Below are 14,293 nucleotides of genomic sequence, written 5' to 3'. Positions count from 1 at the left end.
CTTCTTCTTGGCAACCGCTGCCTCCTTCAGGGCGGCTTGTCGAGCTGCGCCCTCCAGCCCCCTTAGAAGATGCGGCTGGGATTTGTAACCCATGAGTGCCTACAAAACGGACGACTCAAAGTCAGAACAAAGGAGAGCAAGAGAAAAAAGGTCATGAAATAGGATGAGGGGAGCATGCTAGATTGGACAACCTCGCAACGTGAAGAGGTTCGGGCGTTCCTTCAAGGGAGTGTTTGTCCCTCAGTTGCAGCACCCGGTCGAGTCGACTCTGGACCTCATCCTTCACCAAATCCTCCGGCGACACACGGTCGGGATCCGTTGGGCCGGAGTACGCCCACATCGGTCGCCTCCTCTCCGCCAGTGGGGCGACTCGATAGTGGAAGAAGGTGTGGAACACCCGCAGCCCATCGAGGCCATGCTGCACCAGCTTCTGAAGCTTCGTCTCGATGACCTCCAGCTTGTTCTGTCGACTAGAGGGACCCCACGACCAGCTTTCCCGCCTCTTCGGCCTTCTTCCGGTGAATGGCGGGAATGGCGCCTCCGCTGGGTTCCTAATGTAGAACCACTCGCCATGGCACCCCTGATTAGAGTCGTAGGGGGAGTACGCGGGGTAGGAGCTCGATGGCCTTGGCTTCTTCTGTAGGGTGAAACCCCCATCGGTGTAGTTCTAGGTGGCTTCCCTCAAACAAGGCTTGCCCGGTGAAGATCCGCCGGAAGAGGTCCACATGCGGCTCCATCCCGAGGAAGGCCTCGCAAACGGTTACGAAACCGGCGATGTGCAGCACCCCAGTCGGATTGATGTGCTGCAGCTCTAGGCCCCACTTGTTGAGGAGCCCATGCAGGAACCAGTGCATAGGATATCCAAGCCCGTGCTTGTGGAAGGCAAGGAAGGTGACAACCTCGTCCGCTCGTGGTTGCAAAACAGCTTCCCCTAGCGTAGGAGCCCTCCAATGCGCCACCTCCTTCGACAGGAGCAGTCCCTTCTCCATGAAGGTGGCCAACACCTGCTCGTCTACGTTGGATGGTCTCCAACTCGACATCACGCCTTGGATTCACGAACGAATCTGTGAGTTCTCCTCTACCTCACTCTGCTCTCTCCCCTAGAAACCACCGTGGCGCATGAACGGGCTTGGTGAAAAGGAAGAAGGAGGAGAGGCAGCAGTTGGAGAAAGGCGAAGGAATGGGACGAAAACCCTCTCCCTTCCCTTATTTAATGCAGATAGGCATGCGGTGGGACGCGTCTTGACTGATGGGACACGCCCTGCCCAACAAAACATCGCCCGGTTAAAACAGGACGTGGCATGGGTAGGGCCCACCACTACCACAACCTAGGCGTAGGAAATATGGCACAACCGCATGCAAACGACCCTCTGCCTTCCTAGGCAAGGTTTGGTAGGGCCCACCAATAGGACATCCGTCAAGGAAAGACCAACGGGCTACCTGAGTCGATCGAACGGCTCAGGTGACTGCCGAGCGATAGGTAAGGAGCAGAGGAATGCCCCATGCAGGCTATGTCGACTCCGTCATGAATGACGGACATGGATCCCATTCGGACATATCTGATAAAAGCTCCTCAAACCCGTCACTCGAGTCATCAAGGTAACTTTACCAAACCTTCTTACCTTATTTTATTTTCTGATGCATGATCCTTCATTCATCTTTTCTCATACACGTATTCACACATTCATACAATCATTCATTCATCCCATACATCCAAAGCATTGCATATGCAATTGATGCATCACAACGCTTCGTGTTGTGTCACGAAGCGGTAGTCGCCTCATTCGACATGAGCGATGACCGACCAGGGTTCGAAGGTCGGCCCGCGAAGGGTTTGAGGCCGCCTCGTGTCAAATAGAGCTAGGGGAGAAAAACGCAGATGAGCCCCAGCGGCCCTTGCCCGATCTGGTCAAAAGCAGACAGAGTCATCTTGACCTTCTCGTTTGATCCTAACCTCGAGCCATGCCCACAGAATCTCCATCGAGGGGAGGCCAGCGGGACACCTGAGTCGGTCTCCGGAACGGCTCAGGCATCTACCGGGAGGCGGGTTAAAGAGCAGTGGAATGCCATATGAGGGCTATGCCGACCCCTCTTTGAACGACGGACCCAGATTCCACTCGAACATACCCATTAGCAAGCTCACCGAGCACGTCATTCGAGCCATCGAGGCAAGCGATGTTAGCTCAACCCCTCTGATTGCAAAAACCGTGGACGGGGTAACGCACGAAACTCGACCAACTCCTACCAAACCCAAGGGGGCATAGGGACACCGTCTCGCCCGACCCCCTCGGCGCACCCGATGCCTTGGTTGGCGACTCCGACACCTTGGTTGGCGACTCCATCTTGCCCGATCCCTCGGCCGCGCCCGACGCCTAGGTCCACGACTCCGTCTCACTCGACCCCTCGATGCGCCCGATGCCTTGGTTGGCGACTCCGTCTCACCCGATCCCTCGGTCGCGCCCGACGCTTGGGTTGCCGACTCTGTCTCGCCCGATCCCTCGGCCATGCCCGACACCCGGGTCCGTGACTCCGTCTCGCCCGACCCCTCGGCACGCCCGACGCCTCGGTTGGCAACTCCGTCTCGCCTAACCCCTCGGCGCGCCCGACGGCCACGCCCGACGCCTGGGTCCGCGCTCCTGGAAACGATGGCTCAGAACCTAGAAAGGGGGTACATGCGAAAAACAAGAGACGTTTTCTCCTACTAGTTTCGCTATCCTCTCCTCAATCTTTAGTGACACCTGACCCCAGCCACGGCAAGGGGTCGGATCTCACTCAGAGGCTACGCCCACCAAGGTGCGCTCGCGTGCACCCGCTGGCAAGTCGAAAAATCCCCCAAGCGATTCTACCTGAATCGCCCGGGGGCTCAGGGGCTACACCCACCGGGTGCGCTCGCGCTCACCCACTGGCAAGTCAAAAAATCCCCTTGGCGATTCTACCTAAATCGCCCGAGGGCTCGGGGGCTACACCCACCGGGTGTGCTCGCGCGCACCCGCTGGCAAAACAAAAAATCCCCTATGCGATTCTACCCAAATTGCCCGAGGGCTCGGGGGCTCCTATCGGGTTCATAAACCCAGGGTCCTTAATGGGCCCGCCTCCCAGCAAAAGCTCGGCCCGACATATGGCATTACGAACGACGCGCAACTCCTGGGCCGGCCCAAATACCTAACGACAGGCCAAAAGAGCGATCTAGTCTCCGACCGAAAGGCCTGGCTAAGGAGGGGACGACGCTCGCTTCTGACTCTGACCCGCTTTTTTGACCAAGAGTACATCGAACCTCTGCTTACAACTCTTCTCTGACCGGCGCGGTCGGAGCCGACTAGGAACGACTGACCGGGGACGTCCGCTCAGTGAGGACCTAAGAATCGGGCGAAGCAGATAAGGCAAGGTGCTCAAGTCAAACCGCAATACCGAGGACCGTACCCTGTACACCTACAGGACAGTACCGCCAGGCCATGCCAGAAGGGTGCTTTGCAACCTTCTAGACATGTCAGAACACGAATAGTGTTGTGGACGCCGACATTTATCCTACAGTATGGTAGGCGCCAACATTTGCCATACCAGAAGAACACGATGGAGCTTGTCACATGCATCTAGGCGTCAATAGTATTGTGGGCGCCAACAAACTGTCTTGTACCCGACGGCATGGGCAACAAGACTAGGAAACACACACTCTCTTTCTCTCTCTCTCCTAACTTGTAAGGCCGTCCCCTTCACCTATAAAAGGGGATGCGCTCTCTCCTAAAAGGAGGATGATTCCGACTCTCTCTCTCTGCTAAGCTTTAGACATTCTGAGCACTCGAACTGCTCCACAGCTCTAGAACTCTAAAGCTACACAGAGCATACGTTCCAATACTTAGCGCACGTTGGAGCTCCTGTCACTCTTGGCCCTTCGGTTCAGAGTCCGACTGGACCTTCGACACCCCTTCTTATTCCCACTCGTTTGTAACCCCACTACAAACTTCGAGCACCTGGGCTCAGGAATAAAGTCACCGACCGACTGAAACTAGACATAGGGCACGTTGCCTGAACCAGTATAAATCCTATGTCATTGAGTGCTAGGCTACATCCGATCACAACGTACGGCACAACTACAAATATCTACTTGTTGGTCACTTTTCGCACCAACACCACCCAACCACGAGAGTGAGAAGCAACACAGTGGCAGGCTCGCGGGGGGTGCTGGCGGCTTTGGCCGGTGCCCCGGGTGGCCGGTGTCACAGTACCGGGGAGGAGCGCCCGTAAGCATGCCCCGGGGACGTAGGCTTCGGCCGAACCTCATTATCAAACATCGAGTCTCTTGTGCGGTGTGTGCAATCTCTCATGAGCATCTCGCCTAGGTAGATCCAAGCAATCGCTTCCGCATTAGGCGCCAGCATCACAACACATGTGAATATCAACAGCCCAAAATTAATTCAGGTGTGGACGTGTGGTTAGAGACAAATGCCTTTTCACAGTTGCTAACTCTTTCCTCCAAGTTTGAAGATCTTAACATCTACTCTTCCTCAAAGGCTTATAGTACCCTTCTTGGTCATGTTGAGATACATGAGAGTTATAAATGGTCGTTCTGTCAACCCAATACAAAGGTTTTCTTTCGGTTTCTCTCAAAGATAAACCGAGCAAAAGGAATATTTAAAGAGAAGAAATATTCACCTTGATTGCTACAATAGTTTCATTTGCTGTAACCATATATGTGGACGAAACCTTAGACCATCTATTTCTGAATTGCCCTGTTGCAAGATCCTGCTGGAGCCTTGTAAACATCAACCTTCCATCAAGCTACAGTTTTCTAGAGATTCGGATACTAGTCAAAGATCAACTCGTCTCCCTTTTCTTCTAATTCTTATGTGTTGGGCAATTTGGATGGCAAAGGAGGTACAGGAGGATCGATGAAAATTGTGTTGTGGGTCCGCTTTTTCATTTTTAGAGACCAATTTTGGCAATTGTTGGAGATGGGAACAAGCTCCCTACTCATTTTTAGTCACTTGGTATAATCTTTGTTTTAGCAAATAAATTTTAAAAAAGCCTATTGGAGATGCCAAAATGGAGTGGTCTGGTATGCCAAACCGAGTGTTCTAGTTTTTCCATCTTGCAAAACCTTTCATATCGCCATAACTCTCACATCCAAACTCCTCATCAGGTGATCTAGATGTTTCCCTTGTTTTGATTGTCTCGATGAGGGCTTTGTCTTGGTGAACTCAAATGCATGATTTGACCTTATGTTGGATCTGTTTCAACCATCAAGGGCTACTTCATGACTTCAATGAAGTTTAGACAAATTCTCTCCAAATATGACATCCTCAACCTGCAAAATACTTTGGCATGTATGCCAGAAGTAAGCATTAATACTGGGATTCCAATTTTAGTATATAGGACGAGCAATGAAATCTGGTTTTGAGAAAGAAGATCGAACTAAACAAGAATTAAGGAGGTAACATAGATTCATGGATTAAAAAATCCATTCATCTATTTTCCCCCAGAATAATAGTGGCCACTGGAAGTAAAAGATCTCGTGTGCTGAAGAAGTTAAGCCTGGGGTTGCCTTAATCTCCCTCCAAGCAATCACCCAATCACGAAACAGTAAGGAAAAGTAATTCCATGTGGCAATCGTTGCCAAAGTCAGCATTGCATTGCCGTTGCGAAGAAGGGCACGGGCACAGCCACAGCCACACACAGCCATCCTGGTCTAGACGTCTAGACATTTGAACGCGTTGGCAATGTGAAATATATCCTTTGTTGCAGCGATCGACTCCGGCCAGCTGCGTCCATCACTCCACATCGTCGTGGGGAGCATACCAATTGCACTTGCACGGTTGCACCTAGCTAGCTAGAGCTGTGATGCCATGGCGTCTGCCTGGTGGGGAGCATGGAGGCGGAGAGTCTCCTCATCCACCAAGCGACACAGCGATCTTGTGCAGCCAATTTTCCGGCCGAATGAGAGACCAACACAACATAATCTGGCTGATTATCACAGCTACAACAACTGTGGCATCAGCACCACTGCTTCAGGTACCACTACAACCATGTCCAACACCTACACAGCTAGCACCACCGCGTCCCTTCCAGTTGCACTTCCAGGCGCCACCGCCGGCGGCGAGGGTGTAACGGACAATAATCAAGAGAAGATGAAGATGCGCGAGCACATCAAGGACCTGATCCACGAATTCCGTGGTGCAGCAACTAGCGATGCCCTGGGCAGGTGGCTGTCGGAGCTGCAGGTCAGCTGGGTTCTCCACCTCACCCAGCTGGACGCGTCTGCAGGGAAGGCCTTCGTCTCGCGGCTGCTCCAGTACACCGCGCGCAGCTGGATCCTGGCTCTGCACGCGATCAACAGCTCCATAGTCAGCTTCAACGGATGGTGTAGTAGCCAGGACCAGGAGGAAGATGAAGCAGTTGCTGTACTCTGGCCACCCACTTCGGAGTTGGTAGGGTTCGTCGCAGCAACCTTCTTGCAGATGCTCCCTTTCGTCGACGTCGTTGTTGCACTGGAGGTCGCTAATCCGGCTTGCGGTGACGACCATGGCGGTAAGGGTGGTGCAGTGGCATCGGCTCACAAGTACGTTCCAGACACTGACAGACGTCCGTGAAGCTCTCTCTGGGATCTCAGAACAGGTCCAGCTCTGGAACTTATGGTTCTGTTACTCCCGTGATGCAGAAGCCACAAGGATAAGCGGCGAGATGAGCAGCCTTCTGTTAGCAAAACTGGACAAGCTGGATGTGGCCATACGGGAGACAAGAGACCATATCAGAACTCAGTTCATGTCCTTGACGCACAACCACGGCACTACATGGGATGTATCATGGCTCGATCCATCGTCACTTGGCATTCACAAGGCCACTCGGTCCATAGTAGGCTACATCGTTGTGCTATCGACCACCTATGACCGGTCAGTGGATCCTCCTAATGTACATGTACACGAAGAGTGGTTTCGTCGTGGTAAGGATGTCGTCGTCCGAGGCGATGAGCATACCAGCTCTTCCATCTTGATCATACTGATGATTCGTTACCTAGAAGAACAGCTCGCCAAAGTGTCACGGTCATTCCCAGATCAGAGCCTCAGGTTCTTGTTCTTGCTCAACAATCTCTACTTCGTGAGGAAACAACTTCGCACGAATCGGATTTTGGATGTCCCCATGTATGCCCTAACTCGCAAGATCGACGGCTACATAGATAGTTATCTGCGAGTTTCTTGGACGCCTGTGCTAAAACCCTTACACAATGACTACTCACCTTGTTGCTTCACGAGGTACTCAGCGCAGCATAAGTTCGAGACCAAATTTGATAAGACCTACACCGCACAAAAGCTCTGGAAGGTTCCAGACCCAGAACTGAGGGAAGAGCTGCGCACATCCATCATTGAGAGAGTCATTTCATCTGTCACAATGTTCCTGGAGGATAAAGGGATCAGCGCCTCAGGGTCCACTACGAAGAAACTCGAGCAGATGTTGGAAGAGTTATTCGAAGGATAAACTGGTGCGCCACAATGCAAAAAGACAACTTATCATACCTTTAGTTATTATTTGTCCTGCTTCCATCACTATGTTCTCATTATATTGTTTCATTTCCGGTTTTAAATGAAATGATATATTGCATCGAAGTACCTGACTTCTGGGACACTATGTAAAGCCGATGAAAGGTTCAACCACTAATGTAAAGCTGTTGCACTTCCTCGGATCAGTAATTGTGAAGTCTTAGTTTCATGCTAATGTAGGTCTTGCTCAGTAAGACAATAAGAGTAGGATTCTTATTTGGCAAAATTGGCCATTCAACTTGCACTACTGGAAACCAAAATATCCATGTGGTGATGATTTACTGACGGTTATATCTAAGGACAAAAACAGATCAGATGTGAATGGATACATACACGGATGCAAATATAGAAAATTATGTTTTACTCATATTTAGATTTGGACAAGGATTTCTATCAAATGTACTAGATACAGATATGAACAGATAGCATGGTCAACAGATATTAAGCTACATATCCGTATCACATATCTAATTTTGAGTATCCAGATTCAGATCTGTTGTGCAATATTAAATACCCAGATTAGATACGAACTATCTCCATTTAGTGAACCTCTCAGATTCATATATGTACTATCCATTTGGTTGTACTATCCATTTGGTCTCTAAACCCCTTTGGACAAACGGACAGAAACCGTCCTGTTTTCATCCCTGAACAAACAGATGGTAGCTTAAATGCAAATTTAGGGGTACTTTAGATTATATTTCATAATGACAACAATGCAAATGTAAATTTTGGTGGTTACTTTACATTGTCTTTTATAATGGCAGTGGTGGGTGACTTTTTAGAAAATATAATAGATTTGATGGCTATTACTATCATGATTGTTAGTCTATCAAATTGATGGCTAGATGTTCTAGTTTGTGTTAGAACTCCTAGGATGTGTTTTTACGATTGACGTAGAGACTCTGTTGGGACCTCCAATTATTAACAGTAATATTTTTTTAAAAAATGTTACCCATATTTCCCACTGTAACAATAATGTAAAATAATACCTACATCTTGATCTAAATTATTGAACGCTACCATCACATAAGTAACCTAAAGTAAACCACCCCAGTCTTCTTATAAGTTACCGCAAATGTCATTATAAAAAGCTCCTAAATTTATATCTAAATTGCCTACCTCTACTGTTATTAAAAATTACCCTAAGTAACTCAAAATCTAAATTACTTGCATTCATCGTTATACAGAAATATTCCAAATACTTTGTATATCTGTCCTCAACTCCTCATCATTGATTGTGACTGAGTCCAAAAGTTGTATATCGAGTTTACAATAGCCCTTTTCACAAAAAGAAAATAAAAAGAGCTTACAACAGCCCACACATACGTTACAGGGCCACTCCGGCCCAGTCACCTCCACATTGGACCTTCGGGCCGTTTGCTTCTTCTTGCAGCCTTGTTCGTTGAACCATTCTTGGCATCGTATTCTGTTATCGTAATGGGTACAGGAGTGCTCACACATTGACAGACCATGTACACGTACACGTACACGGAGGATGATCGAGTAACTTGGCTCTCAAATTTATCATGTTTCATAAGATAACCAACAACTATTCCCCTTTCTGTCAGTGCAGAATTCACATGCATCTCCTCTCCTGGTGTGCATAACAGAGCAGAACAGAGTAAGGTTGAGGGCAGAACAGACAACTCAACTGCAAAACCAGAGAGACCAAAGTTACAACTTCTACTACTCTGCATATATACCGCAACACTTTTAAAACTGCATGGTCATGGATGATATCAGCTGGTACTCCTAGTGTCCAGAGAAATTAGGATCCTGGAGCCGAGGACAACTGGACAGGCGGCCTGATTTTTTTTTCTTTTTTGCAAAGAAAGAAGAGCAAGTGAATTTCATTCACTGCTGCTACTATTACAAGGCAAGGGCCTGGAGGTACAGATCAGCTCTCTGCTGTTCCTGATTTTTCTTTTTTTGTTGCGAAACTGCTGTCCCGTATACTTCATCACAGAAAATGTTTGACAATTACACAACAAAGATAACTACTAACAAACTTGTGGTGCTTCAACTTTTTTCCCCCGTCCTTCAGACCGTGCTTCAGAGATGCAGTCCTTGGAAACAACAACATTTTATTCCGATACCCAAGCATAACAGCGAACACAATGCAAATGGATGCAGGATTAACAAAGGAATACTACACATATGGCAACTTGCCTTGTTTGAACTGAAGTAGAGCATATAACTATCACTAATGCTATTACAGGCCCAAATGGCAGCAGGTACAAAGAGCTTAGTGCTGTTCCATATTTATTTTATCAAACATAAATAAAATATATAAATAGCGAAGTGAAGTATGATAATGCTTCAGCTGTTACTCTGCTTCAGAAATAGCTTTCAGACAACAAGTCATTTTAAGCAGCAGCATTTCATTCCAAAACCAACAGAGACAAAAACCTACGATGGATTGTTCTTGGTGGTGCACTATATATGTCCATCAGCCTTCAAATAGCTCTTGCAGCATCTCTTCTAGCTCCTGGGGAGTAAATTTTGGAGTGGTAACATTGTTATCCTCTATGTATTTTCTGTAGACTGGAATGATTTTCTCTATGATAGCTTCCCGTAGCATTTTTCTGAGTTCAGGATCTGGGACCTTCCACAGCTTTTGGGTGGTGTATGTTTTCTGAAATTCAGACTCGAACTTAGGCAGTGGGGAATAATGTTTTCCAAAGCAAAGAGGTGTAGGATTGAACAAGCATGACAATACTGGTGCCCAAGATACTAGTAGATAGCTCTCAATGTAGCCCTCGATTTTCTCAAAGAGAGCCGCCACATAGATGTCGAGAGAAGAGTACTTTTGAGGGCTGCCACGTATGAAGTCTGAGTTGTTGAGCAAGAATAAGAACAGGAGCCTCTCCCGTATGAAGTCTGAGTTGTTGAGCAAGAATAAAACCCCGACGCCTTGATCTGGAAATGATTTTGATATGTTGACAAGCTTTTCTTCAAGACAAGACGCCAACTCCACGATCATGCTGTTCAAAGGAAATAAGTCTCCAATCTGTGCCTGTGGCACATACTTACCAAGCCTAGCTGCCTCGGATACAACTGCATTCACTGGCGAGTAATGAGAGCGCAGGAAGCTGATGTGCCTGGTAATGGTCCGAGTGGCCTTGTGAATCTCGGGTGATCCTTGCAGGATTTGAGAACCTGAATAGTTGATGACGCCGTCGTCCTCTATCGACTACATGACAAGGGTCCTAATATGCTCCATATGGCCTCACCCACCTTGGCCTCCCTAGCTGACAAGAGGCGGACTGTCTTGCCCTGTATCCTTTGAACTTGTGCAGTGGAGGACGAATGGAATGACAACTGGATCTTGGCTAAGGCCCTGGACAGAGCATCGTGCACACCCAGCAGGGTACTGAGCTTACCGTATTGTTGCGTCCCTCCCCGATTCATAAGAGTAACTACTTCAATTTGTTGTATAGAGGCCTTAGCATTCGGAGCAACTATGACGTCAACAAAAGCGAGCATTTCCGACATGGTTTCTTGGATAAACTGTGCATACTGGAATGGATCCCGTTGCTCCCACTCTCGGCCACAGGGTCTTCTTTGTCCTCAGAGATGCTGGGCAGGCCCAGGGAGCCGCGATCCGGGAAGAGCGACGCCGACGCCAGGCCAGGCGGATGCTCTCCGTGATTTCAGCGAGAGCCCGGATCCAGCTCTGTGCAGGGAGAGTATGCTCCAGCGTCACTGCGACATCAGCTAGGTGGAGAACCCAGTCGACGCCCAGCTCCGTGAGCTACCTCTCCAGGATGCCCCGGTTCACCGATAGGGCACCCAGTAACTTCCTTTTCAGCAAGTTCGTCTTGGAATTTCTTTGAGCAAGTGGCGCACCAAAGAATTCCTGGACCATGCTTTTCATGTGCTTCCTCTTCATCTCCATTTGTTCCGGGCACAGGTAATAGTCGAAGCCTCGAAGGGCAAGTACATGGCCATGGACGCCTCCGTAGAGATGGAGGAGACGTGAGAGCCGGTAAATGTGTAGCCAGTCGTGACTATGGTACCTGATGATGACCAGGAGCTGCCGATGCTGTAGGGGCTGAATCCGAGGTTGCTCCAAGCCCCGCCGCGGCCACCATCCCTGTCCGTGCCCGTGGTCTCCATGCTATTGCTCTTGCTAGGATGTTAGAATAATCTACTGTTTTCTTGTGTGAACACACAGCAAGGAAAAGCGACGTCGAAAAGGCCCCCTGCTGTGGTACGGTAGCCGCGTCAGTGGCAGGCGCCGAACGGCTCACCTGCCGCACTGTAGCCACATGCAGGGACATGCGCAGAAGTTAGTTCTGCTGTGTTATCTAGTCACTGTTACAGCATGTGCGTTATACTAGGACTAGATAGATAGAGTTGTATAAATAGACTACTACGGCAACTCAGTAAAGAGAATCTAGTTACTGTTACAGCATGTGCGTTGTACTAGGACTAGATAGATAGAGCTGTATAAATAGACTACTACGGTAACTCAGTAAAGAGAGTTTAGATTTACCATCCCCCATATAGGGCTTCGACCAACGTTGGTGTCTTGTACTGTGTGTGTATGCTCTATTCTCCCTCTTCTTTAACCTCTAGCCATAGTGTGTAGGGACGGACAACGCTCGTTCGTGGTTGGCTTAGCTAGTGGGTGCTCGGCAACACTAGCGGGTGCTCGACAAGACTGGTGAGGGGTTCACTCACCTGAGCCGGTGATCCTGTGGACTAACAAGTGGTATCGGAGCCATACAAGCGTCGTCGTCAGACTAACCGCTGGCGATGACGGGCGGTTCGGAGATGGGCGACAGCAGTGGTACTGCTGTGGTTGCCCAACCATGACCGGAGGTCGTTGTTCGCACGGTGTGGGAGGTCAGCGGCACCAGTTGGCTGACGCTGACTCGCACCAACTATGGAGAGTGGTCGGTGACCATGAAGGTCAAGCTCAGAGCCCGACGGCTCTGGAATGCTGTTGACAATGGCATCGACAATGAGGAAGATGACATATCAGCGTTGGAGGCTATCCTTGCTGCTGTACCGGTGGAGTACAGGGAGCCGTTGGGGGTGAAGAGCTCTGCTAAGGAGGCGTGGGAGGCTATTGCGGCGATACGCGTCGGTTCCGACCGCCCAAAGAAGACGACGACCTAGCTTCTGAAGCAAGAGTACACCAACCTCAAGTTCAAGGATGGTGAAACCATGGAGGACTTCTCCCTCCACCTGCAGATGCTCATCAGCAAGCTGAAGAGCCATGGCGTCACCATCGACGAAGAGGAGGCGGTCTCTAAGTACCCCCACTCCGTGCCAGCAAAGTACATTCAGATCGCTCTCTTCATAGAGACGATGCTGAACTTGTCCACCCTCACCATTGAGGATGTGACAGGCCGTCTGCGGGCGGTGGACGAGCGCCTAGAGCAGGCAACAACAACGAAGGACAGCGGTAAACTGCTGCTGAAAGAGGAGGAGTGGGCTGCTCGGAGAAACTCTAGGAAGGCAACCTCCAACCGCGGTGGCGATGGCAAGCGCCGCGGCAGGGCTTCTTCGGAGAAGAAAAAGCAAGTTGACCCCAACGCCTATCGGTACTGTGGGAAGATGGGCCATTGGACATGGGAGTGCCCAAATCACAAACAGGATAAGAAGGCCGAGGCTCATCTGGCGCAAGCTGATGATGATGATGAGGCCACTATCCTGATGGCGACGTTCTGTGCACTGCACGACGTCGAGACCGAAGAGAAGGAAGAGGCAACGACGGTGGAAGGACCTAGGAAGGCCCTGAAGACTGTTAAGCTCGACGAACCGTGTGCCCAAGTCCACCTCGGACGTGTGGGCGCCGACCAGGAGCAGTGGTGGTATCTGAACTCTAGTGTCAGCAACCACATGACAGGCTCTAGGGCATCCTTCTCTGAGCTCGACGACGATGTTACCGGTACGGTGATGTTTGGTGACGGCTCAAGGGTGGCTATCCAAGAGCGCGGCACCATCATCTTTGAGTGCTAGAACGGGGAGCACCGCGCGCTAACGGATGTATATTACATCCTGCAACTACGTTCTAGCATCATCAGCATTAGTCAGCTAGATGAGCGCGGTAGCGAGGTACTGATCAAGGACAGGGTCCTTATGATCAGGGACCGGGAGCAGCGACTTCTCGCCAAGGTGAAGAGGTCCCTAAACCGGTTCTACCTACTCGACCTGAAGGTAGAGCAGCCAGTGTGCCTGACGGTAAGGCACACCGAGGAACCGTGGATGTGGCATACCCGGTTTAGACATCTCAGCTTTGACGCGCTTGGACAGCTAGAGAAGATGGTCCAAGGGCTACCCCATATCAAGCACGGAGGCGAGTTGTGTGACAGCTGCCTGGCCGAGAAGCAGAGGAGGCTACCATTCCCAAAGGCGGCCAAGTATCGCGCGAAGAACGCTCTCGAGCTCGTCCACGGCGACCTCTGTGGGCCGATCACGCCTGCTACAAACGATGGTCGGCGGTACTTCCTCCTGCTCGTGGATAATTGCAGTCGCTACATGTGGCTGTAACTCCTGACGAGCAAGGACGAAGCGGCGGCGGTGATCAAGAAGTTCAAGACACGCGTGGAGGCCGAGAGCGGCAAGAAGCTCCGCGTGCTGAGGACTGATCGCGGCGGCGAATTCACTTCGGTGGAGTTCGCTACGTACTACACTGATCAGGGTGTGGTGTGACACCACACCGTGCCGTACTCGCCACAACAGAATGGCGTGGTGGAGAGGCGGAACCAGACGATGGTCGCCATGGCTCGATCCATGATGAAGGCCAA

The 14,293-nt window shown here is 50.2% G+C and overlaps 1 protein-coding gene and 1 pseudogene across 1 annotated transcript; both read left to right on the top strand.

The window, feature by feature from the left end:
- Positions 1-5,703: 5,703 nt before the first annotated feature.
- LOC136529659 (uncharacterized) lies at positions 5,704-7,852 on the top strand (annotated as a pseudogene).
- A 4,855-nt stretch (positions 7,853-12,707) lies between these two features.
- On the top strand, positions 12,708-13,505 carry LOC136526573 (uncharacterized). The gene has a single exon (XM_066519200.1). The coding sequence runs from the start codon at positions 12,708-12,710 to the stop codon at positions 13,503-13,505; it is 798 nt and encodes a 265-aa protein (XP_066375297.1).
- Positions 13,506-14,293: the final 788 nt, after the last annotated feature.

This window comes from Miscanthus floridulus, chromosome 19 (genome assembly GCF_019320115.1).
Source record: "Miscanthus floridulus cultivar M001 chromosome 19, ASM1932011v1, whole genome shotgun sequence".
Classification (NCBI taxonomy): Eukaryota; Viridiplantae; Streptophyta; class Magnoliopsida; order Poales; family Poaceae; genus Miscanthus; species Miscanthus floridulus.
Note: the sequence above shows the minus strand (reverse complement) of the source record. Positions and strands in the feature narration are given on the sequence as shown.